This window comes from Clupea harengus, chromosome 23 (assembly GCF_900700415.2).
Source record: "Clupea harengus chromosome 23, Ch_v2.0.2, whole genome shotgun sequence".
In the NCBI taxonomy this organism is placed as follows: domain Eukaryota; kingdom Metazoa; phylum Chordata; class Actinopteri; order Clupeiformes; family Clupeidae; genus Clupea; species Clupea harengus.
This window is the reverse complement of record NC_045174.1, coordinates 13,725,520-13,753,019: the sequence shown is the minus strand read 5'-3', so window position 1 is coordinate 13,753,019 and position 27,500 is coordinate 13,725,520. Positions and strand designations below refer to the sequence as shown.

At 43.9% G+C, this 27,500-nt stretch overlaps 1 protein-coding gene across 3 annotated transcripts in view; it reads left to right on the top strand.

Annotated features, from left to right (window-relative positions):
• znf385c (zinc finger protein 385C) overlaps positions 1–27,500 on the top strand; it is a 120,254-nt gene that overhangs the window by 43,023 nt on the left and 49,731 nt on the right. For all 3 annotated transcript variants that reach the window (XM_031560923.2, XM_031560924.2, XM_031560922.2), the window contains exon 2: positions 16,995–17,312. In XM_031560923.2, the coding sequence (XP_031416783.1) occupies positions 16,997–17,312 (316 nt within the window). In that variant the 5' untranslated portion in view covers positions 16,995–16,996. The remainder of the gene's footprint in view (positions 1–16,994; positions 17,313–27,500) is intronic.

Below are 27,500 nucleotides of genomic sequence, written 5' to 3'. Positions count from 1 at the left end.
AATAATGCCACAAAACGTGTGCCCAGACTAAGCCGCGTTTGTAAGGTACCACAGCAATATGCACACAATGTTGTTCGTTCAGATACAGCACAGCGATTGAGCCGCTGAAGTAAAGCTGGTTTGCGGGGACCAAAGTGGTTTATGGGGACTTAAGGGGCAGGGCCGACATGCTGTTCAGGTGGAGGACGGTGCTTCAGGATGGATGAGTTTTCCAGGAGCAGCAGGTGGCCTCTAAATGGTGCCATGCTCCCTTTTTAAAGGGCACTAGAGAATACTGTCCTGTTTTTTTTAGGGCACTAGATAATAGTGCACAGTAGGTTATTAGGACGCCGCCTTGGAGACTGAGATTGAGTGAAACTCGAGGAGGACTGAATACAGGACGCATATTCAGACCTCTCTCTGCCTTCCCCCCTCTCCCTTCTCTCCTTCCACCTGCTATCAATTCAATTCAATTCAATTCAATTCAAGAAAGCTTTATTGGCATGAACCTTACAGCAATATTATTGCCAAAGCTACAAACATACACACATTTAAAAAAAGAAAGGAAAAAAAAAGGGACAGTTATGTTGACCAGAAATTCTAATAATAGTCACAAACAGAAATGGAGTAGGTGTTTTGTCATGGATGGCCTCACTGGCTATCCCTCAGGTTATGGCAAGCTGCTACTAATGTTGCTGCCAGAGCAGCCAAATGCTTGTTCTCTCCTCGAATGTATGGTATTTTTCCTTAATTTGTAGGGGTGGAGGATTGAGTAGAATTTATTGAAAGAAGATTCTTTAATTTAATATTCAGTAACATACTATTCATTTAAGAAGTGCAGCGCTGTGTCTAAAGCCCCCAAACTGCACTATCTATCTCTCTATCTCTCCCTCTCTCTCTCTCTATCTCTCCCTCTCTCTCCCCCTCTCTCCCCCTCTCTCTTCCTCCGTGTCTGTCTCTGTCCCTCTGTGTGTTTGTCGTAGTGACTGCTCTTATTTGTCCTTGTGTGTTGATACAGCGGAATGTTGGAGACAGTTGTGGTGGCACAAATATGTTCCGGTGGCACATTAGTGCCATGATGTCATCAAGTGGGGACAGGGGCTTGTCTTGGGTTACCTCTTCTGCGTTTTGCAGTAGCGTGGCTAATGTGCACAGGATTCCAGGAAGACGCTGTGTTAATTTCTCTTCCATGGTAACACGTGCGCGCACACACACACACATTCCTTTCTCATCCATGGCAACACACTAACACGATACTTTATTTTCCACAGAACAGTTATACACACAGTCTAGAATGGTCTAATCTCACTTTCACACTCAGACATAAAATCAGAGCTACACAGCCCCTCAGAGACCCATCACTCACTCCTTTATATCTCTCATTATTCTTTTCTGCTTTTCTCTCCCTCTATCTCTCCTCTCACACTCTTTCTTTACCACTCTCTCTCACACCTCTCTCTCACACACACAATCCTTTACTTTGTTTCTCTTTTGCTTTTCCCTCTTTTATTCACACAGGTCTTTTGCTTCTGAGATATTGACACCACTCCAACTTTGACACGTCCATCCTGATCCTGCGTAGTGCTCTTGTAACAATGGTTGCAAAATTCTTTATTTTGTTATTGACGTTTTTCATCCCTTTTTTCCCACTGCAATGAATGGTGGAACGTTCACTTATTGTGATGTCACTTACTCTGCCAGCTGTAGACAAGGCCTGCATTTGGCTGGCACTTAAAAAAAATGGAACGACAGAGTATTCGATTTCTCTACGGACGTTTTTTTATGGATCAAAATAGACATAACATAAGCAATCATGCTGAAATTGGATCTATATTTTAATTCAAGAGCGAGACAACAGTGAGGACGATGAACACTATTGACTATTGAATACCCTATGACATATTTCTTGTATTAGAAAGACTTTATTGTCTAACTTTGCTTTTGACACATACCTCTTGGGGAGAAATTCATGTCAATCAAATAAAAAACAACCAAGTAAACTTAGCAAACATTTATTTATTTATTCTCATTCTCAAGACATGGGTTTCTTTAGTTGCTTAGCGTATTATATCCAATAAAGTGTTCTGATTTTCAACAGTGAGACTATTGCGTCCCTTCATTTAAACTCATTGTACAAGCAGATACAATGACATTGACTTGGAAGCATGTATTCTAGGTATCATTTAAATTATTTACACTGAAAGCAGGGAGGATTGGTAGCCTGACGATGTCATACTCATAATTCTAGTCAGAATATGAGTCTGATACTGCTCCATTGGGCTGTGATTATGGGGCGTGTTTCAACCGAACCAGGAGAAAAAGTGCCTCTTCGCTCAATTGGTTACCTACAACCAATCAGAGCAACGTAGTATGTGACCAGGGCCAGCTGATAGGAAGGCAAAAACATCTTTTCGATTGACAAATGCCTTGATCGCGTTTCTCTGTTCCTCTTTCAAAATGAATGCACTGTCAATGTCTAAATGGACTTGAATCTATACATTTCAGCTCTCCAGCGGCAGCCATGTTTGTTGAAAACGAATTCAACCCGTGTGTTGGTGACGTGGTTGATTACGTTATGGTTTATCATCTGTCCATCATCGTATAAAGCCCGCCCTAACAATTTGATTGGTAAAACCAGCTTCAGGTCGGGCATAATTTCTCCCCAATGGATGCCAGACCGAACTTCCCGACTTCAAATGTTGTGGGCGGGGCTAAGTTCGGTCTGGTATCCAGGCTAGAGGATTGGTAGAATTTGGTAACAATTTAGTCTTTTAAACACTTTAGACCTTAATAAATTGGCCAATGATAAATGTTTGTAAACTTTGTAAATTATGTAGCTCACTGCACACAGAAAAGAAGCCCGTCAACTCATTTTGAATACTGTTTTATGAATCATAAAGCATCATAAATGGTGTATGATCATATGTTCCAGATTATATAATTATGATAATCAGTGTTAGGCCTGTATAATCTGTATAATCTGTCATTTTCTGGGCAAGGGTTAATGATCCTCTGCTGCCGTTGGGCCATCACACTTCTTTCTTGCGGAAATGCACATCTAGTTCTCTGTATGCGTTTCCCTCTACGCCATTGTGTGAGGGAGAGTCTAGACGGACAAAGTCTAGACTAGTCTAGGTTAAACTCATTGAATAATTTGTCCCCTTACCTAGACAGAGACACACGCACACACGCACACACGCACACACGCACACACACGCACACACGCACACACGCACACACACACACACACACGCACACACACACACCTAACTCCATTTTGCTTTCATAACTCCAAAATTGCCTGTTCATCTCTCCTGAATAGCAAATTAGCCCTTAACAGACCCGGTTAAACTGGCAGTGCAGTGCAGTTCAGTCATGCGGCGGCACAAAGACTGAGCTGCCACCCCTGTCTCTGATTTACTCAGGGCTGGGGGAACAGCCTCTGATGAGTCCCCGTGTCCCTTCAGAGATGCTGGATTGCAGTTTGTAATTTGAAAGACACGCTTGCCTTTTTGGCATAAACATAAACACACAAACAAACACAAGCGAGGGTGCAAACACACACTCACACACACACACACACACACACACACACAGAAGTACTAAAGTGCACAGACACACATACAGTATGGGCACAAACACAGGCTCAGACACTAAGAAACAATGAATGCCAATATATAATTTTCAGACAGAAAGCACACAAACACACAACACACTCACTCTCACACACACACACACACACACACACACACACACACACAGAAGTACTAAAGTGCACAGACACACATATGGGCACAAACACAGGCTCAGACACTAAGAAACAATGAATGCCAGTATATAATTTTCAGACAGAAAGCACACAAACACACAACACACTCACTCTAACACACACTCGCACAAACACACACACACACACACACACACACACACACACACACACACACGGCTTGTCAACTATAAACAAGACGGTTTTCTCTATTCATGAGCCCTGTGTACTTTGCTTTGAGGGTGGTGATGGATTGAGATGGCGTCCCATGTGAAGGGTATGTTGTTTCCTCTCCCATCCTAGAGGCTATACTGGTGCTGTCTCTTGCTTCTGTGTTTGTATGCATACTGTATGTGTGTGTACATGTTTCTGAGTGTGTGTGGTTATACGTGTGTCAGTGTTTGTATGAATACTGTATGTGTGTGTACATGTTTCTGAGTGTGTGTGGTTATACGTGTGTCAGTGTTTGTATGAATACTGTATGTGTGTGTACACGTTTCTGAGTGTGTGTGGTTATACGTGTGTCAGTGTTTGTATGAATACTGTATGTGTGTGTACACGTTTCTGAGTGTGTGTGGTTATGCGTGTGTCAGTGTGTTTGAGTGCCTGTGGACTGTCAAGTGCCTAGGCTAGGTTCTAAGATCAGTGATAGTAGCCTGTAACTAACCAGTTTGGTGATGAGTTTAGTACAGTCCACTTCGACTATATTAAATGGTCAATCTACATAATTCAGCCTATATGTTAGAAGGGATAGCTAGCCTAATTATTAATACAACGGACATGTGCCTACCATGAACATTGTATGGATTGATCACCCAGTGAGAAGTAAAATTTTTTAGAATGTTTTGAACAATTAAATTAACTAATAAAATGCTCTCGAGTTTAACTGATGAACTGAACTCGAAAATGTCCAGTCATTCAAACGCGTTTGTGCGCATGTGGACTGTTGAATGGCGAGGCTTGATTCCAACGTCAGTGGTTGTTTGATAAACAGCGATCCCGGTGGGACGGCCAGGTGGGAGGTGTGGGGGCATGGACTGGCCAATTTTCAGACGCTGTTGCATGGAAGGGGATTAATCATCTAATTTGGCGGTTAAGTCCGTAATTAATTTGCGTTGAATAGAATGGGCCGGCGTGCCACAGGGCTCTGTTTAAAAGTGCCCTGCAGCCTTCATAGCTTAATCCGGCCCGAGGAGGCCAGCGCTGTCATGAAACTGAAATATCAACAGACAGGGGGAAGTGTGTGTGTGTGTGTGTGTGTGTGTGTGTGACAGAGAGAGAGAGAGAGAGAGAGAGAGAGAGAGAGAGAGAGGCAGAAAGACAGAAAGACAAAGAATTGCATGTGTGTGAGAGAGTTATACAGAGAGTGACAGGAGCTTTTGTGTGGTGTGTGTGTGTATGTGTGGTGTATGTCAGAGCGTTTGTACATTTTACTTTTACTGTTTCAGTGTATCTATGTGAGTGTGTTTGCTTTTGTGTGTGTTTTCGAGTATATGTGTGTGTGTGTGTGTGTGTGTGTGTGTGTGTGTGTGTGTGTGTGTGTGAGCATTTGTACATTTTACTTGTACTGTTTCTATGTGAGTGTGATTTTATGTGTTTTCGAATGTGTGTGTGTGAGAGAGAGAGAGAGAGAGAGAGAGAGTGTGTATCCTGGCACCCCAGCCCTGCTAATCGGCCCTGCAGAATGTCCACATAAACCCTGGGTGTTGACAGGAGGCCTTCCCACAGCTGTTAGTGGCAGTAAAGAGACAAATGCATTTTAATACAGTCATCAGGACCTACAAAGAGAGGGCTCTCGCCCTGTGTCTGCATGGCCTGCAGAGATTTCTCAGAACCAGGTCACTGGGGCCTCGGGATATGTCTGTGCCATTGCGCATGTGTGTGTGTCTGAGTGTGTCTAGCATTGGATAAGAATAAGGTAGTACAATTTTAGTTTTTTTAGTATAAAATAGTATTTCATCTATTGTGTATGGTTGACCGGGTATGTCTCTGTGTATGGTTGTTGGAACGTAAAGCAGTACTGGCTCTGATCAAATATGACCTTGGGGGGGGGTCACCATCCAGGGTAACTTGCGATAGGACAGTTAGGTGGACCGCATGTTAACCTCAGCCAACTTTTTTTTGCTCTGCGTCGCCTAAAGAAATAGTGTGTCCGAGACCCAGAGCTGGTTTCCATCCACACAGGCTACGTGCTGCTGGTGCTGGAGTACGCAGTCCCCATTAAGGCATAATACCCATAACTACAGACCGGGCTAAAAGGCTGGAAAGCATTCAGGGGCGGCCTTGTCCAATCATAATTGGCCAGAGGTACTCAGGGTACCCAGAGGCTTGCTGCACTCTGGGACTGTGCACTCTTTCAGAGAGACTCATTCGGCTGTGTCTGGGCTTTGCCAGGAAGCTGCTGGAGTCCAACTTCATCGCCATCAGGGTGGAGCTCACCTTTCCTCAGATAAGGAACTCAAACAAACTGGCCATCCCAGGATGTTGATTAAGACACAGGAGATCAGCGATCCCCTACATGTGTAGACGTCTAAATGACAGCAGATTTGAGATTTGAGATATATTTTATATTTTATATTTAGATTTGAGATATGAGATTTAGATTTTAGCTTATTTAATTACTTTTTCATTTAAATTTTCAATCTACTTGTATTCATGACCTTGTAATAATGCTGGAAGGTCAATTAACTAAAACTAGGTTCACTTCAGCTGCATGATATGGAAAAAATGTTCTCCTTCAGATTACTCTAACCCTAAACACACATGCATCTCTAAGCCTATATGATGACCAGTCTTTCTCCGGCAGATTACTATAACCTTCAACAGACATGCATCTCTAAGCCTATGTGACGACCAGTCTTTCTCTTGCAGATAACTCTAACCTTAAACATACATCAATCTCTAAGCCTATATGAGGACCAGTCTTTGATTGTAATCCGTTGTTACTGGCTTTTGTATGACCTTTTACGCAAATGTTGAAAGGCCCTGGTTAATGCCACAAGCTTTTAAAAATGTGTTGTAGGTGTTGTTCTGAAGTCCGTTACGGTCTTGGCCTTCCTGTAAAAGCCTTTCTTGAGAGTGTGTTTATGAGTTGTGTGGAATGCTCTGTGTCTTCAGATGACTTTCTCAGGTCATACAAAATGTCCTCCCAAAGCTCTCTTTAGGGGTGTGTGTACATTATTTAAAGACGTGAAAATGACACCAGGAGGCTTGTTAGAGCTGATTGGAAAATGTTGTCTGTGCTGGAACAATTTAAGTTCTTTCAGGAACAACAAAAACTCTGAGGTATCAGATTGTCCTTGTTTAAATGCCCCCCTAAGTTGTGTATTAGTTTGTGTATTCCACATGCTGTGTGTTGTGTACTCCTTGTGTGCTCACATGCCTTGGGTGTTTTTATCTCATGTGACATAGACATTTTTTCTGTGTGTGTCTACACTCTCCTTGACAGATGTGTGTTCAAGCTGTGTATGTTTTTTGATCCCTTCTTGAAAGACCATACTCTTGTTGTGTTCTCCAAAAGCCTGGAGTGTGTGTGTGTGCTTGTCTGTGTGCTTGTCTAAGTGCTTGTCTGTTTGCGTGTGTGAGTTCTTGTTTGTGTGTGTATGTGTATGTGTGTGTATGAGAGTGAGTGAGTAGGTGAAGGTGTGGGTGTGCACTATTCATCACTTCTGTGCTACGTTTTGGGGCTCCCTTGAGGCGCTTTAGCTAATTCTCCTGTCTCGCGAGTAGGGAGCGATTTATGAACACATTCTCAGGAAGTCTTTCTCTCTTTTTCGCTCTCCCTCTCTCTCTCCTTCACCCTCTCTTTCACCTTCTCTCTCTCTCTCTCTCTCTCTCTCTCTCTCTCTCTCTATACATCTCTTCTCTTTTACCTTCGCCTTCGTCTTGGTTCTTATTCTTCTCTGAAATGGAGTTCAGTGTTCTCTATCTGCAAGCTCAGGTTGACTTTTGTCTGAGCGGATTTCCTAGGTGCTGACGTTTTCAGAGAGGGAATTGGAAGTGAGGTTTTTTTTGTGTGCTCAGATTTAACTTTACACAATGAACAGCTCAAGATATTTACAATGTGTTAAAATGATCATACTGTACTACTCACAATAAATGATACATGTGTATGGCTGCGCCCTCAGATGTAGTTGCACACAGCAATGTTAGACTACACAAACCCTTCTAAGAATGGTCCTCATTGTTCCAGATGGCCAAATGATGCTAAATGTTAGATGACCCATACGTCTCATACTGTAGCATGTGATGTTCCAGGCCTGGCACTGTCTGGAGGAGCAAGCGCTGTGTGTGAGGTGCTTTGTTTGTGTGTGTGTGTAGGTGTGTGTGTGTGTGTGTGTGTGTGTGAGGAGCTTTGTTTGCTGTCTCAGGTAGCCTGTAGCTGTAGCTGGTGCTCTCAGATCAATCCCTTCTAAGGCATATGACAATGCCTCCCAGATATGGAGGTGAGACAGTGGCACTTATGCCCTTAAATTTAATTAAGGATCAATAAAGTGTGTCTGTCTATATCAGTCTTTCTGTCTGTCTGTCTGTCTGTCTGTCAGTTGGGCAGACAGTCGTTTGATCAATCTATCAATCTATTAATTGCTATAGCTGATTTTGCTATAGCTGATTTGGTTGTGATTAGTGCTGTCAGTTTAACGCGTTATTAACGGCGTTAACGCAAACCCACTTTAACGCCGTTCATTTTTTTATCGCGAGATTAACGCGATTTTTTTTTTTTTTTTTTTTTTTTAGATGAACGTTCTTTTTGGCCTCGCAAACTGTGTAGTAGGCTAACGTTACGGTTTGAGTGAATGGTGAGCGCGATACGGCGAAATGGATGATAAAAAGCTTCTGAATGGAAAGTTGACTTTTAAAAGTTGTGTTGTGCAATAGAAGCAAGCTTCACTGTTGTCTGAAAATGTCAACAGGCAGCTGGCTGAAAGCAAAGAAGTAGTAGGCTTACCTTTTATTTATTTATTTATTAACTGTTACGGTTCATTGTTTCTGAAATAAGAGGCCTGACTGCTATGTTCCCAGCAAACTTGAAAAAAAGAAAATATTAAGCCATGGTTTAACTGCACTATAGGCTGAGTCCTTGTTTACCTGAAATGTGCACTTTATAATTTTATTTTGTACCGCCCTGTTTGGCAATGTTGGTTTTCAATAAAATAAAACATTTGCTTAAAGCAAGCCAATCCACTTTTCCATGTTGATAAGAGCATTAAAATACAAATAAAATGATGGAAAAAATAAATAAACGAAGGGACATTAAGAATAGATACAAGTTTCGCGATTAATTTTGAGTTAACTATGACATAAATGCGATTAATCGCGATTAAATATTTGAATCGTTTGACAGCATTAGTTGTGATGTTAGACTTCCAGTTATTTTTTATTTTTTTTGTTTGTTATTTTTTTTTATAAATCATGTATCATGTATGTGTGTGCACAGCAGTGTAGTCTAAAGCACTGTCCTTAGATGAGTCATGAGCCCAGGCAGTGGGGACTCACGTGTGCCTGGTGTTGAGTGACCTATAATTGAGTCAATACACATACATGTACACACAAACTCTCTCTCACACACACACACACACACCCACACACCCACATACAAACACATAGTTTTACACCACTGAATGTCTCCTGAGCCCTTGCTGAGATCAGTCTATTCACATGACATACCCATACACAGTTAATATGGTTTGACGTGTGTGTGTGTGTGTGTGTGTGTGTGTGTGTGTGTGTGTGTGTGTGTGTGTGTGTGTGTGTGTGTGTGTGTGTGTGTGTGTGTGTGTGTGTGTGTGTGTGTGTGTGTGTGTGTGTGTGTGTGTGCGCATGTGTACATTCATTTGCCTTTGGGGTGATTGTGATTTTGCTAGATTGGGTACATTTCCCTTTGGCACAGCTGGTTGAGTCTTATCTCTGTGTAGGCATATTTTGTGTGTGTGTGTGTTTGTGTTTGCCTACACACACGCACACACACACACACACACACACATACATACATACACACACGCTTGCCTGTGCAGCTTTGGCTGGCGGTGTGTATCCAGGTGTTTATCGAGCAGGAAGTACTCGACATTCACAGAGCCGTCTGCATTAAGCCCTGATTGCTCAGCCTTGGAAAGGCTTTAAAATCAATCCTCCGCCACAGTGACTGCATTAAAGACTCCTCTGTCTTTCTGAGCTAGTCTGCACACACACATCTCTCTCTCTCTCTCTCTCTCTCTCTGTGTGTGTGTGTGTGTGTGTGTGTGTGTGTGTGTGTGTGTGTGTGTGTGTTAAGGATTAAAATGATGGGCAATCAGTGTGGGGGATCATATCCCTGACTAGAGGGAAATCTCGGTGTGTACATTTGTCTCTGAGAGACAGGTAGAAGCGCTGCAGGTAGGCGTGGAGTGTGACAGTGCTGAGTCTAGCAGAAACATCACCGGGTCATGTAAGGAAAAAACAGCTAGAGACTGTTCCAGTTTATTAACGCTAGAAAGATACACACCATATCTCACACCAGTGAAGTCATAAAATAACTGTAATCCATATGCTAGAGATAGAAAAGAGATAAGATTAAAGGGTAGACAAGAAATGCATTTCTGCACAGAAAATGCAAAGTGTGATTGCTCAACAGTAGCAGACCCTCGCCCAGCAAATGACTTATACACTCCCAACACTGATTATTATGATTCTGAGCATACAACACACAATACACTTCATGATAAATAAAACAGTATTCAGAATGAGTTAACAGTCTTCATGTATTGTGTTCAAATAAACAAAGAATTTGCCCGATCAAGGCCAACATTTTTATTATCTGTCCATTTGTTAAGTGTTAAAAGACTAAAGTGTTATTACATTCTCCATGCTTTAAATGTAAAGAATATCAGTGATACTTAGATTACTTGCTTTGAAGAGGACCTGTGGGAAGACTTTAGTTATTATGCTACCTAGGCCTACTTGTGAGATTTATTTTTAGTTTCTGCCGTAATGTCTTCTGACTGCATTTAACAAGCTTGTTTACCCCCCGGTGTGATGAACAGCAAGTGTTCCGTTAATAAAGGACAATGTATTTCGAAGTCGGTCAGTCTCCAGATGACCTCAAGCGCATTGGTGCCTCTGCCCAAAAAAAGCAGTCATATTCACTCTTTCAGCATGTGAAGACTGGCCCTTGACCCATGAGATTCCTCTATCCATAACATCAGCTTTGTCACTCATACTCAATTCGAGGGCTTTGGAGTCAGGTTTTACAATAACCCCTTCTAAAATGGCTGACCTTATGAGTGTAATTGTAGTGAGAGACTCTCTAATACTCTTCAGTGTTGTCACTAATGGGCCCACAGCAGTTCAGGAGGTAGAGAAGTCGTTCAGCAATCGGAAGGCTGTTAGTTCGATCCCGACTCCCCCCTGACCATGTGTCGATGTGTCCTTGAGCACGACACTGAACCCCCAACCGCTCGCAATGTGCAAGGTTGGTGCCTTGTCTGGTAGCCTCCACTCTCGGTGTGTGTGAATGAGTAGATGTCTGAGGCATTAACTCGTAAAGCGCTTTGAGTGCTCTAATGAGTAGAAAAGCGCTATATAAATCAGTCTGTTTACCATATAAATGTAGTCCATTTGCTTTATGTGGAGTTAGGCACTTTGAATGCGCTTTTCTGAATCGTTCGATTAGGCTGAAGTTGCAAGAATGTTCATCAAACACATTGTATTTGTCCCTGGGATTTATTCCAGTGTAAAACTGAGTTTATTCCTTTTCATTTGGAAGGTCTAGCATAACAAAGTGTGTGTGTGTGTGTGTGTGGGTGTGTGTGGGGGGGTGTGTGGGTGTGTGTGTGTGTGCGTGAGCGTGTGTGTGTATTTGTGCGTGTGTAGAGCAGTTGGTTAAGTTTCACTCATGAATGAATCGTTCATTTTGTGCCAAACACAGAAACCTCTCAGAGACATTTCAAAAACACCTTGGAGCTCGAAAAGGTCACAAACACACATACACACACACACATACACACACACACACACAAACACAAACACACACACACACACAGCTGTGTACTGGAGGCTCACCGTATACCTTTCACTGTATTTTTAACCGTATTTAAAATGGCTGTCCTTGTATCCTCACAAGGGAAATATTCATCAGATCCACGTCTAATCTTTCCTGTAATCACCATAGAACTGCACAATAGGTTAATTCAAACCAGGGAGCTAGTCTACTCCTCTGCAAAGATAAGGTACATTCTTCCCCCTGAAAATGAACTCAATCTTCGATTAAAATCTGATGGAATCTAACACAGGGACATTTTCTCCTTAGAAATGGTCTCATGGTATAATTACATTTTACTCTAGATCAAGTGTTTGTGAGCTAGAATAGCCTAGCCCTGTAACCTCAATTCTATGCTAATATCAGCAGGAGAGTCATCCCTGTAAGATCAGAGGCACTAGCACAGAACTATCAGTGGGATTGGCCAACTCTCAGCTGCCCCGCGCTCATTGTGGTATTCTGTGTTGCTAAAAGGACAGCCAATTATGTTCCTCTCAAAGGCTTGCGTGCCGCGGCCCGATTTAAACACGTGTTTTAATTAAGCGGCATGTGTTAGTTGGCGGCCGAATCGGAGAGTGCAAGGCTCTTGCTGCTTGGTAACATTGTGCATGGTTGCCACCATGTGGACAATCATTGAAAGTGCATCTCATCCATGGCCTCCTGCCATATAATTTCTGAGAAGGTGATCTTGTAAACTATTTGAGAACTATTTGGCTTCTTCACAGTACAGAGATGTTTTCTTCTGACTGCTTTTATTTATTTGTGATAGTAGAGTTTGGTGTGAACATACTGTAGGTTTGCACACAGTATTTTAGTTATGTTTCTATCTCTATGTTTATTTCAGTATTTAAGTTTTGTTTCTATTTCTATGTTTACTTCAGTATTTAAGTTATGTTTCTATCGCTCTTGTGTTTGTTTAAGTATTTGAGTTATGTTTCTATCTTTGCTTTTCTTTAGAATACGATGAAGCGTGGACTAAGCGTGGATCGATGTCTAATATTTCCAAATATATCTCACAGTCAGTTAGCACACACGTAATCCCCTCACAATGGGTATTCATTTAAACACCTTTCCATTCTCTACCTGATGATGTCTGCTGTCCTCTCTAAACACATACCATAAAAATCCAGCTGTCCCAGAACTGTTAAAACTATTCTAGCCTCCATGACACTGGTGAAACGGTGAGAGCAGCCCCCAGTCAGGTCTGCATCTGTAGGGTGAGCAGATCACACAACACCTCAGTGCTGTTGCTGGTGAATTGCTCTGAAAGACACTGAACTTTGTAGTTTGTGTAGACAGTGGCAGTGTAGACAGTGTGCTTTATAGTGTGTGTAGAAAGTGACAGTGTGCTTTGTAGTATGTGTAGACAGTGTGCTTTGTAGTGTGTATAGACAGTGGCAGTGTAGACAGTGTGCTTTATAGTGTGTGTAGAAAGTGACAGTGTGCTTTGTAGTATGTGTAGACAGTGTGCTTTGTAGTGTGTATAGACAGTGGCAGTGTAGACAGTGTGCTTTATAGTGTGTGTAGAAAGTGACAGTGTACTTTGTAGTATGTGTAGACAGTGTGCTTTGTAGTGTGTATAGACAGTGGCAGTGTAGACAGTGTGCTTTATAGTGTGTGTAGAAAGTGACAGTGTACTTTGTAGTATGTGTAGACAGTGTGCTTTGTAGTGTGTATAGACAGTGATAGTGTACTTTGTAGTATGTGTAGACAGCGACAGTACAGACAGTATACTTTGCAGTATGTGTAGGCAGTGAGCTTTGTAGTGTGTGTAGACAGTGAGCTTTATAGTGTGCGTAGATGGTGGCAGTGTAGACAGTGTGCTTTGTAGAGTGTGTAGACAGTGAACTTTGTAGTATGTGTAGACGGTGATAGTGTAGACAGTGTGATTTGTATGTAGACAGAGAAAGTGTTAACAGCGTTTTTCTCAGGTTGGTGGCTTAACAGTGATGTTTTGGAAACCAGTTTTAGGAAGACATACAGTTTGTGGATATCGTCTGTAGAAAGCCCAGAGGGTCTATTTACGTATCCTTAATCACATTAACGCTGAGAGAAACGGCTGTACATTTAAGTGGCATTTTCTATATATTTAGACCTACAATATAGTGGAAATGAGTTGCTGAAAATATACTTCAGCCAGTAGAGTAATAACAGCATTTCAGGCCCTGAAGCCTGTCTAGCCTCGAGTCTTTTAATTAAGTCTGGAATTTTGTTATGCTGCGATTGTTTATTCTTAGGACATAACTGCTGCTTCTATTGTTGCTTTTGTCTAAGGATGCCTGATTGCTGTGTGGCGAAATTGTTTAGCTCAGTCTCCTCCTGCAGTTTTGACAGCTGTGGTGAAATGTTGTTTTTTGGTGACATTTCTGACGCACTGGAAGTGTTCCTCTGTCACATCCTTGAAACTTTAATATCTGACTTTGCTATATTAATCCATCTCTCGCATCTACTTTCTATGTCAGATGTTGAGTTTACTGTGTGCATTCTTGTTGCTTGGGTCAATGGGTGACCGTGTTAACTTCATGTCATGTCCATCACAGAGTATGTAGAGTGAATTTCTTCTCTCTCTCCCAGATACTGAATCAAACATATTTCATCTTCTAGCACTCAGCGTGTGTGCGTGTGTGTGCATGTGTGTGTTTGTGTGTGGCTGTGCTAGGGGCACTCTGTGTTTACTGCATGACTTCTCTCAGATGCTAGGTTGTCTTCTGTGCCAGACTGATGCGAGGAGGTGAAGCCATGCTGCGGCGGTAGTCTGATTTCACACAGACCTCTCCCCCCCCCCCCCCCTCTCTCTCTCTCTCTATGTCTCTCTCTCTCTCTCTGTTTCCCTCTCTCTCTCTCTCTCTCTCTCTCTCTCTCTCTCTTTCTCTTTCTCTCCCTCTGTGTGTGTGTGTGTATGTCAGTGTAAACACACACTGTATTGATAGTACCTGGATTGACTTAGCCACCATAGCCTGATTATAAATGCTGTTATGGAACCTGCCACCGTTCTGCTAATTGTCACCACACAAGTGGATAAGTACCGCACATCGTACCCGACACTGAGCTATACCTACTTGCTAAACCTCTCTCTCTCTCTCTCTCTCTCTCTCTCTCTCTCTCTCTCTCTCTCTCTCTCTGTGTCTGTCTCTCTCTATGCTGCCTGTAGGTATTTGCATGCGGAAGGGGTTGTGATATGCTCTTTGCTATGCGTGCCGTTGCCACAGATGTGTCTCTGAGAGGTTGGAAGAGGCAGAGGCCAGTACTTACACACGGTGACAACATTATTAGTATTGCTCGCCGCGATTGCATAATATACTCATAATCTCCCCTACCCCACCCTGTCGAGGGTTCAAGCTCTCCCTCTACATCAGCCGATTGCACTGAATATGGAAACTTGTCACTGGGCTTGAAGGGCTGTGGTTGCCTTCTTTCAGCTGAAGCCACATAGGAGTGTGTGTGTATGCATCCTATACATATAAATAGCCTCTTCTGGGGAAACACTCTTCTTATATTTCGAAGGAAATGACAGGTTTAGCCCGATTTTTTTTTTCCTGTGTCGAGGGGTGATTAGAGAGTTTTCCGTTTCGACCCAAGATAGGAATCATACCTGGAACTGTGCCACGCTTAACATGGAAACGTTTCACTGTGGTTTTCCTTAAGTCCCCTTAAGAATAACATTGTAGGAACTGATTTTAGAACCCACGGTGCGTGCTCTGGTAATAAAAAAAAAAACAGGTTCGCCCAGACTGAAAATATCTCAGTGGCTGACAAAACACGACCAAATAAGCATCTCGAACAGTGGTGAAACATGTCCCTTTACAACGCATGTAAAACTTCACTTAGAGTTATGATCCTACCAGAATCAATACATTCAGTCACCCGTGTACCTACATTATCTATCAGATGTTTTGTCGGTCTGTTTCTGTCTGTCTCTGACAGTCCTCTGTCTGTCTCTGATAGTCCCCTGTCTGTTTCTGTCTGTCTGTCCCCCTGTCTATTTTGTCTCCTGTCTGGCTCCACTTCCTAAAGCATGAGGATGACTCTGGTTTGTCTCAGGTTCAGGTTGTTCTGAGGGTCTGTGCCAGAAGCCACGCTGCTTCAGTATGTAGCTGTCCTTTTCCCGTGGCTTTGCTCTGCTTGTTTTCTCATTCCACCTCCCCTCAGCCAAAAGGCCAGCCAGGACAGGCGAGGAGAATATGTATGAACGCTTGGAATTACAAATGCGTGACACAAACTCTTCTCCAGTCCTCTCTCTCTCTCGCTCTCTCTCTCTCCTCTCCTCTCTTGGTTGGCTCGAGCAGGAAGTGGATGTCTGTCCAACGCAGGCTCGGTAGGACACCTGGGTAAACATTTCGTACTTAGTCATTACAGCAGGCAAACACGGCCCGCTGCTGAGCTGCCGGGATGGTGATGGAGATGGGACCCAATGTCCTGACACGCTGCCAGGTGTATTTTCAGGAGCGTCGCTGTATCACAGCATTGCATTGCAATGCGTTGCTGGGTGTCGGGACAATTCAGTGTTTGTGCCAAAGACAACCAACTGTGGCATCTCCTCTGGATGACAGCAGGGCAGGCCTTGTGAGCGCTGCTCCACTTTGCTTGTGCCACCTAAGCTGTGTTTTGGTTGGTAGGTTGGTGTGCCAGGGTAATGAAGTTTAGCTTAATATGTGTAAATGCCGATGCACACCGAGTCACTAATGCCAAACGAGATGTGGCACCATTATTAGTCCTCGGGCTACGGCACAGCCGGAGTCTTCGCCTTGCTCACACCATGTATATGCTCTGTGCCAGTGATGTAGATTGAGCCCTGGTGTCCATCACTGCACTGGAGCAGTAAAACTGACAACTGGCTGGCAAAGGGGACCTGGAAGGTCACACTGTGTCCCTGCAGTAGAGGATGTTAATGGAAAGGAATGAAACTCCTGAAGAGGCATGCAAAAAACCTTACAAACACCAACAACAGCACAGTTGACACTGATAAAGGCTTGCTAGTGTGCTAACTCGTGTTTTTTGGTGATATCGTGGGTGTTTTTTTTTTTACATTTTCGCAGGATGCTCCAACCCGGTTGAGGGTCAAGGCCAGAGGTTGTCAAATGCCACATATTAACACTAGCACCTTAGCCAGTGATGTTATACCTGTTTTTATAACAATCATCTTTTCCTCTCTCGCTCTCTGTCTCGTTCTCTCTCGCAATGATCTTTTCCTCTGTAATCGACTCTCTATTCTGTTTCTCTGCTCCTCTCTTTCAGGCATGAAGCGCCCATTTAGCCCCGCCCTATCCGAAAATGGCCACGTGGACACGGCAAGCGAGCTCCACGGGGGCGGTCGTCACGGCGACGGGGCGGCCTCCTTGGACTCGTGCGAGCGCGACCCGCGGCCGAAGCGGGAGCGCAAGCAGCGGACGCTGACGCTGTGCGAGGTGTGCAACATCCAGCTGAACTCCAGCGCCCAGGCGCAGATCCACTACAACGGCAAGACCCACCAGAGGAGGCTGAAGCAGGCCAGTCTGGGCAAGGGCCACGCAGGAGGGGGGGGGGGAGGAGGGTCTGGCAGCAAGAACAACACAGGTAAGAGTTGTCTGTCTGTCTGTCTGTCTGTCTGTCTCTTTCTCTGTCTCTCTCTCTCTCTGTCTCTCTCTCTCTCTCTCTCTCTCTCTCTCTCTCTCTCTCACACACACATGACTTTACTTCTCTCTCGCTCAAACACACACAGTTCCCCCTTTGATCCCCTCTTGCTGTACTCTTTTTCTTTCTCTCTTTCTTCCCCTCTCCTTTTTCCACATCCCACCATTTTTTTTCTTCTCCTGTTCCCATTCTCTTTCACTCTCATCCTTATCTTACTGTTCCATGTCTTTATTTTTTTCTTTCTTCACTACTCCTCTTCTCTTTCCGTCTCACTCATCCCCTCAGTCTTTCTTCCTTTTCTTTCTATATTTCTGTCTCTGACTTCTCTCTTTTTTTTTTCTTCTTCTCTCTTTTTTCCCTCCTTTCTCTTCCTCTTTTTTATATTTGTATATCCTCTGCATCCCTCTATTCCATCCCTCTCTTCCCTCCCTCTCTTCTCTCTGTACTCCACCTTCCCTCCGTGGGCCACAGAACTCGTCATCTCATGTCACTCCACTCACCCCGCCTCAGACTCTGTAGCACGCCGCGCGGAACAAAGTTTCTCACGTGCCCCCCCCACCCCACCCACTCTGCAAGACACTCTGAAAAGCTATTAAACTAGCGTTTACCCCCCGATGTGAGTCATTGCCGTGGCAACAGGCTTCTGGAGCACACCGGGGCCCCGAGAGCGCCGGCGGACACCCGTGAAAGCGAGGCGTGTTGCTTCAGGGGGTAAATTCAATTAACACTCGCTGCCTCTTAAAGGCATAAACGGGAAGAGCGTGATTTTAGTTTTGCCTCCCAGTGTGGGCGCCAACCCCCTCCTCCAAATAAGACCAAAGGAGCTTCTGGTTTGTTTCATCTTTTGCTTTTTCTCTTGCCTTTTTTTCCCCCTCTTCTGTCGTCTTGCTGTGTTTTGATTCAGTCCATTTCCTCAAATGCATTAAAAAAAGTCTGTTTGAGAATTATTTGATTCTAAACAACTTATGGTTCATGTGGAAAAATGGCCAGCTGTTTCAACAGGGTTTTTCTGTGGCCCTATTTGTAGGCCAGGGTGCTAACAACATCAGAAGTCAAAAGTTGAGTCCCCAGTGACATGCCCATACTAATAATATGCATGCCTTGGCTGTACTTTGAATAATAGTGTCTGCCACATCATAAGATGGTGTAAACAATGACGGCCATCACACAGAGTAACTGGTGACCCTCTTAAATTAGATCACCGTCACATAGTTAACACATTTATTCAGCTGCCTCAAAATGGCAGGGTTTTTAAAGTTGACCTTCACACATCCATGCAGCAATCATACTCTAACAGAAACACAACATTTGTGTGGAAGTGTGAAAAATTGCGCTGTGAACCAGATTTCTCCTCCTCTCCTCTCCTCTCCTCTCTTCCCTCTCCTGTCCTCTGCCCTCTCCTCTCTGTGAAGCCTCTTGAGCACTGTGGTGTGTGTGTGTGTGTGTGTGTGTGTGTGTGTGTGTGTGGGGGGGGGGGGGGGGGTTATTTCAGGTTATTTCAGCTCCCACCTTGCTGGAGGGGTTTCCAGGTGCCGAAACGATTCTCTCTGGCACTTCAGCTCCATCTCTCTCTTTTTTCCTACTCTTTCTCTCTAGCTCTCTCCCTCTCTCTATCTCTACCTTTCTCTCTCTTTCTCTCTCTCTCTCTCTCTCCCTCTTCCTCTGTCTCGCTCCCTCTCAAGCAGTACCAGGAGAGGATGATGCAACACACACAACATTACCCTATTCGTTCCACTTCAGCTGACTCCAGAACGGACTCGGCCCAGGTCTGGCCCATGTGTGGTGGGTCCACGCCCGATCGGGCCCCAGTCCGCTCCAGCGTCTGCTCCTATCTCAAGGAAGCTCCTTAACCCTTTTTAGGACTACCATCACAATAAGAGATTAGAATATAGCCCACTGAACGCTCCATTTCATGATATAATAATGAACTGTAAATTCTAGATAATGTAGGGTAGAGTTCTGGAATGACTTGCAAAAAAACAAACCCTCACTCAATCCTCAAAGGGATAAGCTGCTACAAGAACCCAGACAGCCCCAGAGCCATAGACACAGCGCTGATCCCAGCACCTGCAGATGATGATACTCTCAATATATGCACGCTGGCCCCTCCACATGTGCGAATGCAACCATTTCAATTATTTAGACATAATCATCATTGACACGGTTGCGGTTATACAACTACATGTTGTATAAGTATGTTATTGGTTATATAAGCACCACAGCTCTCACAACAGTAATGTAGCATTATGGTTGTTTGTACACATGTCGGTTATAAATATATGTGGTGTATCACTGTTTGAGTCAGAATGATGTCGTCATAGCAGGGTCATAGCAGTGGCGTTGTGTATAGTATGCATAAGTACTGTGTATGTGTGTGTTTGTGTGTGTGTGGTACTGGGGACGGTGTTTATAGGCAAAAGTGTGCATTCATAGGCGCATCATCGTGTGGGCACTCCCCTCTTTATGACCGTTATCTATGTAATAAGCAGGGGTGTGCACGGATAATCAAATGTATAACCGTATTCAGCATAACCATTCGGGTACCAGCATCCCTATTCTGTTTTACTGTACATGGGTCATTTTGAGAAAATATGGAATACTAAGCAAATACTCACTTCATATGATTATATTGTTAATTTGTGGAGATGTGCACACTCACAACTATTTTAGTGTTCATTTGTGGAGTGAGATGTCCAATCCTATGTTAACAAACATTGTGGCACGTGAACAGTCGGCTAGTAACATTACCTTGCATTAGCATCTAGGTAGCTGTTAAGCCACATATCCACGGATCCCCAGTAATGGTAGTAGCAAATAGTTGTGCTGTCAGGTGTGATACTAATAAGAAACAAAATCCCAATGTGAAATTGTATGTTTTATTTAAGGCAAGAGATTGTCAATAACTTAATATGCCTCGAAAGCATAGCCAAGTCGGTGTCTGTTAGGAATTTTTATTACATGGCTCCTCAGAAAGTTTCATTGAATTGATGGGCCATCCCAACCGATATTTCTTTATAATGATCGTTGCAAAAAAAATCAATGACTGCTTCCATTGGCAAGGGGTTTTGTGCTTCGTATTTCATATCATTCCGCAAGATGCACGTTAATTTCTCACCTAGAACTATTTTTGAGGAAGCCACAAATCGGCAACAAAATCATTTAAAAATTAATTTAGGAGGAATGTCTTTGTTTTGGTAAATAACCATACAATAAGCGGGTGCTGTGTGCCGGGATCCTGTTCATCTTGGGATTTATTTTCCGATACTAACAGGCAGACTATACATTATCCCTAACTAAGTGCTGGATGATACATGTATTCAGTCAGTTGTCTTTTTTTTAATAAATCTCTAAAGTGATGTAATTATATTGATGGGAATATATTTTGTGGTATGTGACTGTTGCAGTGTAAACTAAATCATACTGCCACATTGAAACATGTTTATTTAATAATATTGAGAAAGTAACAAAGTAGTTAGTCTATGGAAGCCACGGAGCACAGAGGTATTGGTCTATAGAAACTCACAAGAAAAGGTTGAACTACTTTCCTGGTCCTTTTTCATCTGCTGTACCCTTACGACCTGTTCAAATATCAGAAACGCTTAATATGCTCACCCCTGGTAATAAGCAGCTAGTAATGCAGAGTCTTCCTCTTCTCCTAATACATATCACATTTTCTTGTGCTCTTCAATTTCATCAAGTTTTTGATGTATAGCTTCAGATTTTGGGTAGAAGTTGGATCAAATGTCTTTGGAATTTGGACAGTGGGTGAAGAAGTGTGGCTCTTACTGTCATTGTACACACACAGTACACACACAGGACACACACAGTACACACACAGAACACACAGTACACACACTGTACACACACACAGCCTGTGTTCTTTGGGCATCCAGGTCTGCCTGTGTCTGCCCATTTCTTCTGCCAGGCTGTGATTGCTGAGCGTGCACTTTGTCATTGTTTTTCTAAACTTACAGTCCATTGTCCATTGTTACCATTGTCAGTTATTTTGCTAATATTTTGTATTCTCTGTTTTAGGGCCGATTAACATTGTAGTTTTCTTTGTTTTTGTGTTGTTTCATTTCAATAAGTCAGATTTTTTTCTATGCTCTCTCTCTCCCCCTCTAGCTCCCTCCCCCTCTCTCTCTCTCCCTCTCTCCCTCTTTCTCTCTCCCTCTCTCTCTCTCTTTTCTATCTCTCTCCCTCCCTCTCTCCCTCTCTCTCTCTCTTTCTCTCTATCTCTCTCTCCATACCGCAGCAGGAGAGATAGTGGTGCTATCAGTGCAGGCGATCTGTGCTCAGCAGTGCAGATCAAAGCAGGCCTTTCACTGGAGGCAGCCAGTCACCCTCACAAATTACATCTGGGATGGGAAATCAGTCACAGTTACACCTCCTCCTCCCTCCCTCACTCCCTCCCTCTCTCTCTCCCTCACTCACTCCCTCTCTCTCTTGCTCTCTCTCCCATCTCTCACCACCACCCCATTTTTTCTGTTATCTCTCTTTCTGTATCTACTCTTCACTCTCTCCCTTACTCACAATTGCATCTCCTCCTCCTAACTTGTTTTCTCTCCCCCATCGCTCTTTTTCTCCTCCTTACTCTCTCTCTCTCTCCCTCTTTTCTGTTATCTATCTCTCTTTCTTTATCCATGTATTCCTCACTCTCTCCTTCAGTCACAGTTACACCTCTTCTCCCTCCTTCACTCGCTCCCTCCCTCTCTCTCCCATCCCTTCTTTTCCCCTTTGCCTGCTCCTCCTCTCTCTCCCTCTCTTCTATCGTTCATCTATTCTTCTCTGTCACGGTCACTCCTCCCTCTCCTCCCTCTCGGCCTTCCTCATCATTGCCTGTTCTTTACTCTTATCTTTATTATCCCTCTGCATCTATATCCATCTCTCTCTCTCTCTCTCCCCCTCTCTCTCTCTCTCTCCCTCTCGCTCTCCCTCTCCCACTCCTTCTCTCTCTCTTTCTCTCTCTCCCCCCCCCCCCCCTCTCTCTCTCTCTCTGTGCTGCTGGTGCACTCCTTGTCTGTGTGTGTGTTTTATTTAGTGGTAAAGGTCACACCTTCGCTGTCGTTGTTGAGCAGTGTGCAATCTCACCGGACAGAGGCATCAAAGCCGACGGAAAGTCAACAGTAATAAGTTGCTGTTTGTGTTGGCGAGACTAGCCAGTGTGGGCCAGGCTCTGCTGAGGACAGCCCGGCCCATTCACCAAAGTTTGCGTGACGGACGGAAGGTTCTGGAGTGAGGCCGGGGGGAGCGGGAAGTGCTGTGTGTGGTGGAACTGTGTGTTAGAGTGTTGGTTAAAGTTGAGTAAGCATATGCCTCAACCGGCACAGGTCTCCCGTGACAACGCAGGCTTTTTTGACAGAGTTTGTTTTGCTTCTGTTTTTTTCAGTCCTCTCTGTGTGTGTGTGTGTGTGTGTGTGTGTGTGTGTGTGTGTGTGTGTGTGTGTGTGTGTGTGCGCTGCACCTGATCTAACATACTGCTGACTTAAGGCCTGACACTCTACAGCCCTTCTGTCAGAAAGAGTCTTGGTCCTCAGAGGCTTGGTGTGTGTGTGTGTGTGTGTGTGTGTGTGTGTGTGCGCTTCCTTGCATGCATGTGCTTCTTTGAATGTGTTTATTCTCCATGTGTACATTTCATTTGTGTATTTAGGTGTGTATTTGTGAGGGTGTGTGTGTGTGTGTGTGTGTGTGTTTGTATGTGTTTGTGGATGTGTGCGCGTGTGTGTGTGCACGAGTGTGTGTGTGTTTGTGTGTGTGTGCACGTGTGTGTGTGCGTGAGTGTGTGTGCGCGCGTGTGTGTGTGTGTGTGTGTGTGTGTGTGCGCGCGCACGTGTGTGTGTGTGTTTGTGTGTGTGTGTGCTTGTGTGTGTGTTTGTGTGTGTGTGTTTGTGTGTGTGTGTGTGTGTGTGTTTACCCCTCCAGTAAGATGACTGCATTACTGGCCCGATTGTCATTGGACATGAAACATGAAGTGAAGGTCCTCAAGGACATGGTGGCCTCAGGCCTCTGTGTGTGTGTGTGTGTGTGTGTGTGTGTGTGTGTATGTCTGTCTCTGTGTGTGTGTGTGTGTGTGTGTGTGTGTGTGTATACATATGTGTATGGTCGCTGGAATGAGGGACTGGACACCAGGGGGCTTTCAAATGATCAAATCAGAAGCCACTGACCATATCCAAGGACAAACAGAGCTCCCTGTCTCTTTCGCTTTCTCTCTTTCTTTCCTTCTCTCTTTCTCTCTCGCTCTCAGTCTCTCTCTCTCACACAAACACACACACACACACATGTCTTCACAAAACAGCATCAAATCATGCATACGGAGAAACACATCTCACACACTCACATATTCACACAGACTTACAGACACAGGCACTTTACATAAATGCAAGCACATGTGCAAGCACACCCACACACACACATGTGCAAGCACACCCACACACACACATGTGCAAGCACACCCACACACACACATGTGTGCACACACACACACTGCTTTTGGCAAAGCAATTCAGCAGAAGGTTTTGTCTACACTGGCTACACCTCCCCACTGTTACACAGATAAACACATCCGCATATGCTGTGTGTGTGAGTGTGTGTGTGCGTGTATAGATACCCATCCACATATGTTGTGCCCACACACCGAAGCGTGTCACATTCGCAAGGACAAACAAACCCACACTTTAGCATAAATTAACACAAAGACCAACAAACGCAAACTTTTGCATAAATAGCAGCGATAGGCAACCTCTGAACAGATTGTTTTGTCTGTGACATCACAGTCCTCTTCGTCATCATTGACGTCATCTTCATTATCATCGTCTCTCTGATGTAAAACTTGTTGAAACACTTTTTTCCACTTTTATCAGTCATGTTTTCACTCTTCTCTTTTTTCATATATTGAAATGTCTCAGAAGACACCACTTTGATAAAAACACAATTTTATAAATATATTTAAACTATTTCAACACCACAGAAAACAACACTAACAAGTACTCTGTCACTGTTTCTATACCTCTCTCTCTATTTTTTCTATACCTCTCTTTCTTCACTCTCTCCTTCTTTGGCTGTCCTTCTCTGTTTTTCTCTCAGTCTTTCTCTCTCTCTCTCGCTCTCTCTCTCTCTCTCTCTCACACACACACACACACACACACACACACACACACACACACACACCCAAATGAATGCCTTCCCAAAATAGCAACAAATTCAAATACATTCAGAGAGACATCTGTTTTGCTTTTCTTCTCTCTTTCTTTCTCTTCCTACCTCTCACTCCTTTACTCATCCTCTCTCTGCATCTATCCCTTTCACTGCATCTCACCATTTTTCTTTCTCCCTCATATCCCTCTCTCCCCCCTCTGTCTCACTCCTTTCCTTATTCTCTCTACCCTGACTTCTTTTCTTATTCTCTCTCTCTCTCTCTACCTTTCTCTCTCTCTCTCTATCACTTTCTACCCCTCCCTCTCTCCCCCCCCCTCTCTCTCTCTCTCTCTCTCTCTCTTCTCCATCCTCCCTCCCCCCTGCCCTGCTCCCTGTCTGTGTCTCTTTGATGACTGAGTGAGCAAGTGGGGACCGACAGGCTGGGTGGTGCGTTAAACTGACTGTTGGTTTAATTTAATCTCCTGTGTGTAAATTGGAGCGCTAGTAATCTCCGCCTGGCGCTGCTTTCTCCACAACCAGCCTCTTTGATTTGTTGTAATGAAGTGTGTGTTTCTTTATGTGTGTGTGTGTGTGTGTGTGTAAGCGAGCGTGAGTTAGTGTGTGCATGTGTGTGGACATATGAGTGTGTGTGAGCATGTACATGCAGTTGTGTATGTTTGTGTGTATATGCGCATTTGTGTATGTGTGTATATGTGTGTGTGTGTGTGTGTGTGTGTAAGCGAGCGTGAGTTAGTGTGTGCATGTGTGTGGACATATGAGTGTGTGTGAGCATGTACATGCAGTTGTGTATGTTTGTGTGTATATGCGCATTTGTGTATGTGTGTATATGTGTGTGTGGTGTGTGTGTGCGCGTGCGTGTGTGCGTGCGTGTGTCTGCGAATTAATTAAAAACACTTTGATTTGCTGTCATAACTATGAGGATAAGACTTCAGACGGCAGAGAAGCAAGAGAAATGATGAGGTCTTTAGTCTCTCTTTCATGCTAGACTATGTGGAGTGGCAGAGCAGAATGGATGAGTGAGTGTGTGTGTGTACAGATGTAGGCCTTCAGAGAGTGTGTGTGTGTGTGTGTGTGTGTGTGTGTGTGTGTGTGTGTGTGTGTGTGTGAGTGTGTGTGTCTAAATGAGATTGTGAGTGTATGAGTATAGATAAACCTCAATGAGATTGTGAGTGTGAGTGCATGAGTATAGATACACCTAAATGAGATTGTGAGTTTCAGGGCATGTGTGTGTGTGTGTGTGTGTTTCCTTATGGAGATCTGATGACTTATACCCTCCTCTTAATAATTAAGACCTTTGTCAGGTTTTTAATGGCACACACGACACACTGGAACACACACATATATGGAGGCGACACAGGACACACACACACACACGCAGGTAGGCCTGAGGTCGCGGTGAATTTATTTTCTGCTTTTTTCCCATCCTGGACCGTCCTTCCTCAAGGACCCCCCAGGAGCAGAGGGCAGCTTTGTAGCGCCCGGGGACCAAGTGAAGTGAACTGTCCATCTTTGGTCAGGGATGGACATGTTTTCTGTTATTTTGCATGTTTTTTCTGTTGGGGTCCTTAGTGGAGGAAACCCCTTGTGAACACGGGGAGAACATGCAAACTCCAAACTCTTGAGTGGCATCCCAGTGTTAAAACCAGTCTGAAGTGTTGTGCGCAAACATCTTGCAGTGGGAGATGTCCACCCATATACGCTCTCCTAAAGAATCCTCCGTGTAAAATGTGTGTGACATGACATGACATGACATGACATGCGGTCTTATGACTCCTGACCTAATTGTTTTTCAAGTTGGCTTGACCGAATCTGAGAGCGTGGCCTTGTTGTCCTCCCTGAGAGCCCGGTGAAGGTTTGCTCGTGCTTCTCACGTGTGTGTGTGTGTGTGTGTGTGTGTGTGTGTGTGTGTGTGTGTGTGTGTGTGTGTGTGTGTGTGTGTGTGTGTGTGTGTGTGTGTGTGTGTGTGTGTGTGTGTGTGTGTGTGTGTGAGGTTCCTCATCAGCAACACGTGTTATGCTCGCTCTCTCGGGTGTTTTGTGAGTGGCAGTGCCCAGGGCTTGAATTTTGTGTCTTATTTAGGTGATGCAGGTGTGTGTGTGTGTGTGTGTGTGTGTGTGTGTGTGTGTGTGTGTGAGCTGTTTTGCAAAGGGTGTGAGATATAACTCCAAGCCAAATGGAATTTAGAAGTTATGCTTGAAGTTTCGAAAACTAAAAGATTCAGGTTTAAGTCCTTAAATGTTCCTTTGGAAGAGCATGACACCCAGTGAACACACACACTAATATGTGTAGATCTGTATAACTGTCCTATGTTGGAAGTCGCTTTGGATGGAAGTATCCACAAAAGGAATACATTGCAATGTTTTGTTGGGTTGAGGTGAGGTGTAACCCCCCTTTTTATTTGAGTGAATGGTGATGCACAGATAGAAACAGATGCTGAATGAGTGTGTTTAATGGAGAGTGATATTAGAGTGTTATATTATTTGAGAGTGTTATATTATTCTTTTATTCAAGGAGAGTGTTAGTTGTTGGAGTGCAGTGGGGGAGTCTGTGTTAGTGTGAGAGATTACAGAGGCATGAGCGTGACCGCTGGCGGAGAGTATGAACATACATACAAGCATTAAGTATGGATATGGAGAAAATAAAGGAAGATTATTTGTATGGAAGTACGAGGAGGGAGTGTAGGAATGTTTGTGAGGAATGTCTTGTGAAGTAGAAAAGTATTAGCATGATTTTAGAGTGACTCTATAGTGATTCTAGAGTGATTCTAGAGTGGTTCTAGAGTGTAGATATAGACTGGTAGAGTTCAAGTTCATGAAGCATGATTTTAAGAGCAATAACATCTAGGGAGTTTAAACAGGAAGTATGTAGGGAATATTAGTGCAGAGTAAGGGAGGCAGCATTGTGAGATGATGAATGGTGATGAATATGATGAATGTGAGAGCAAGAGAACAAGAAAAGGGGCGAAACTACACACAC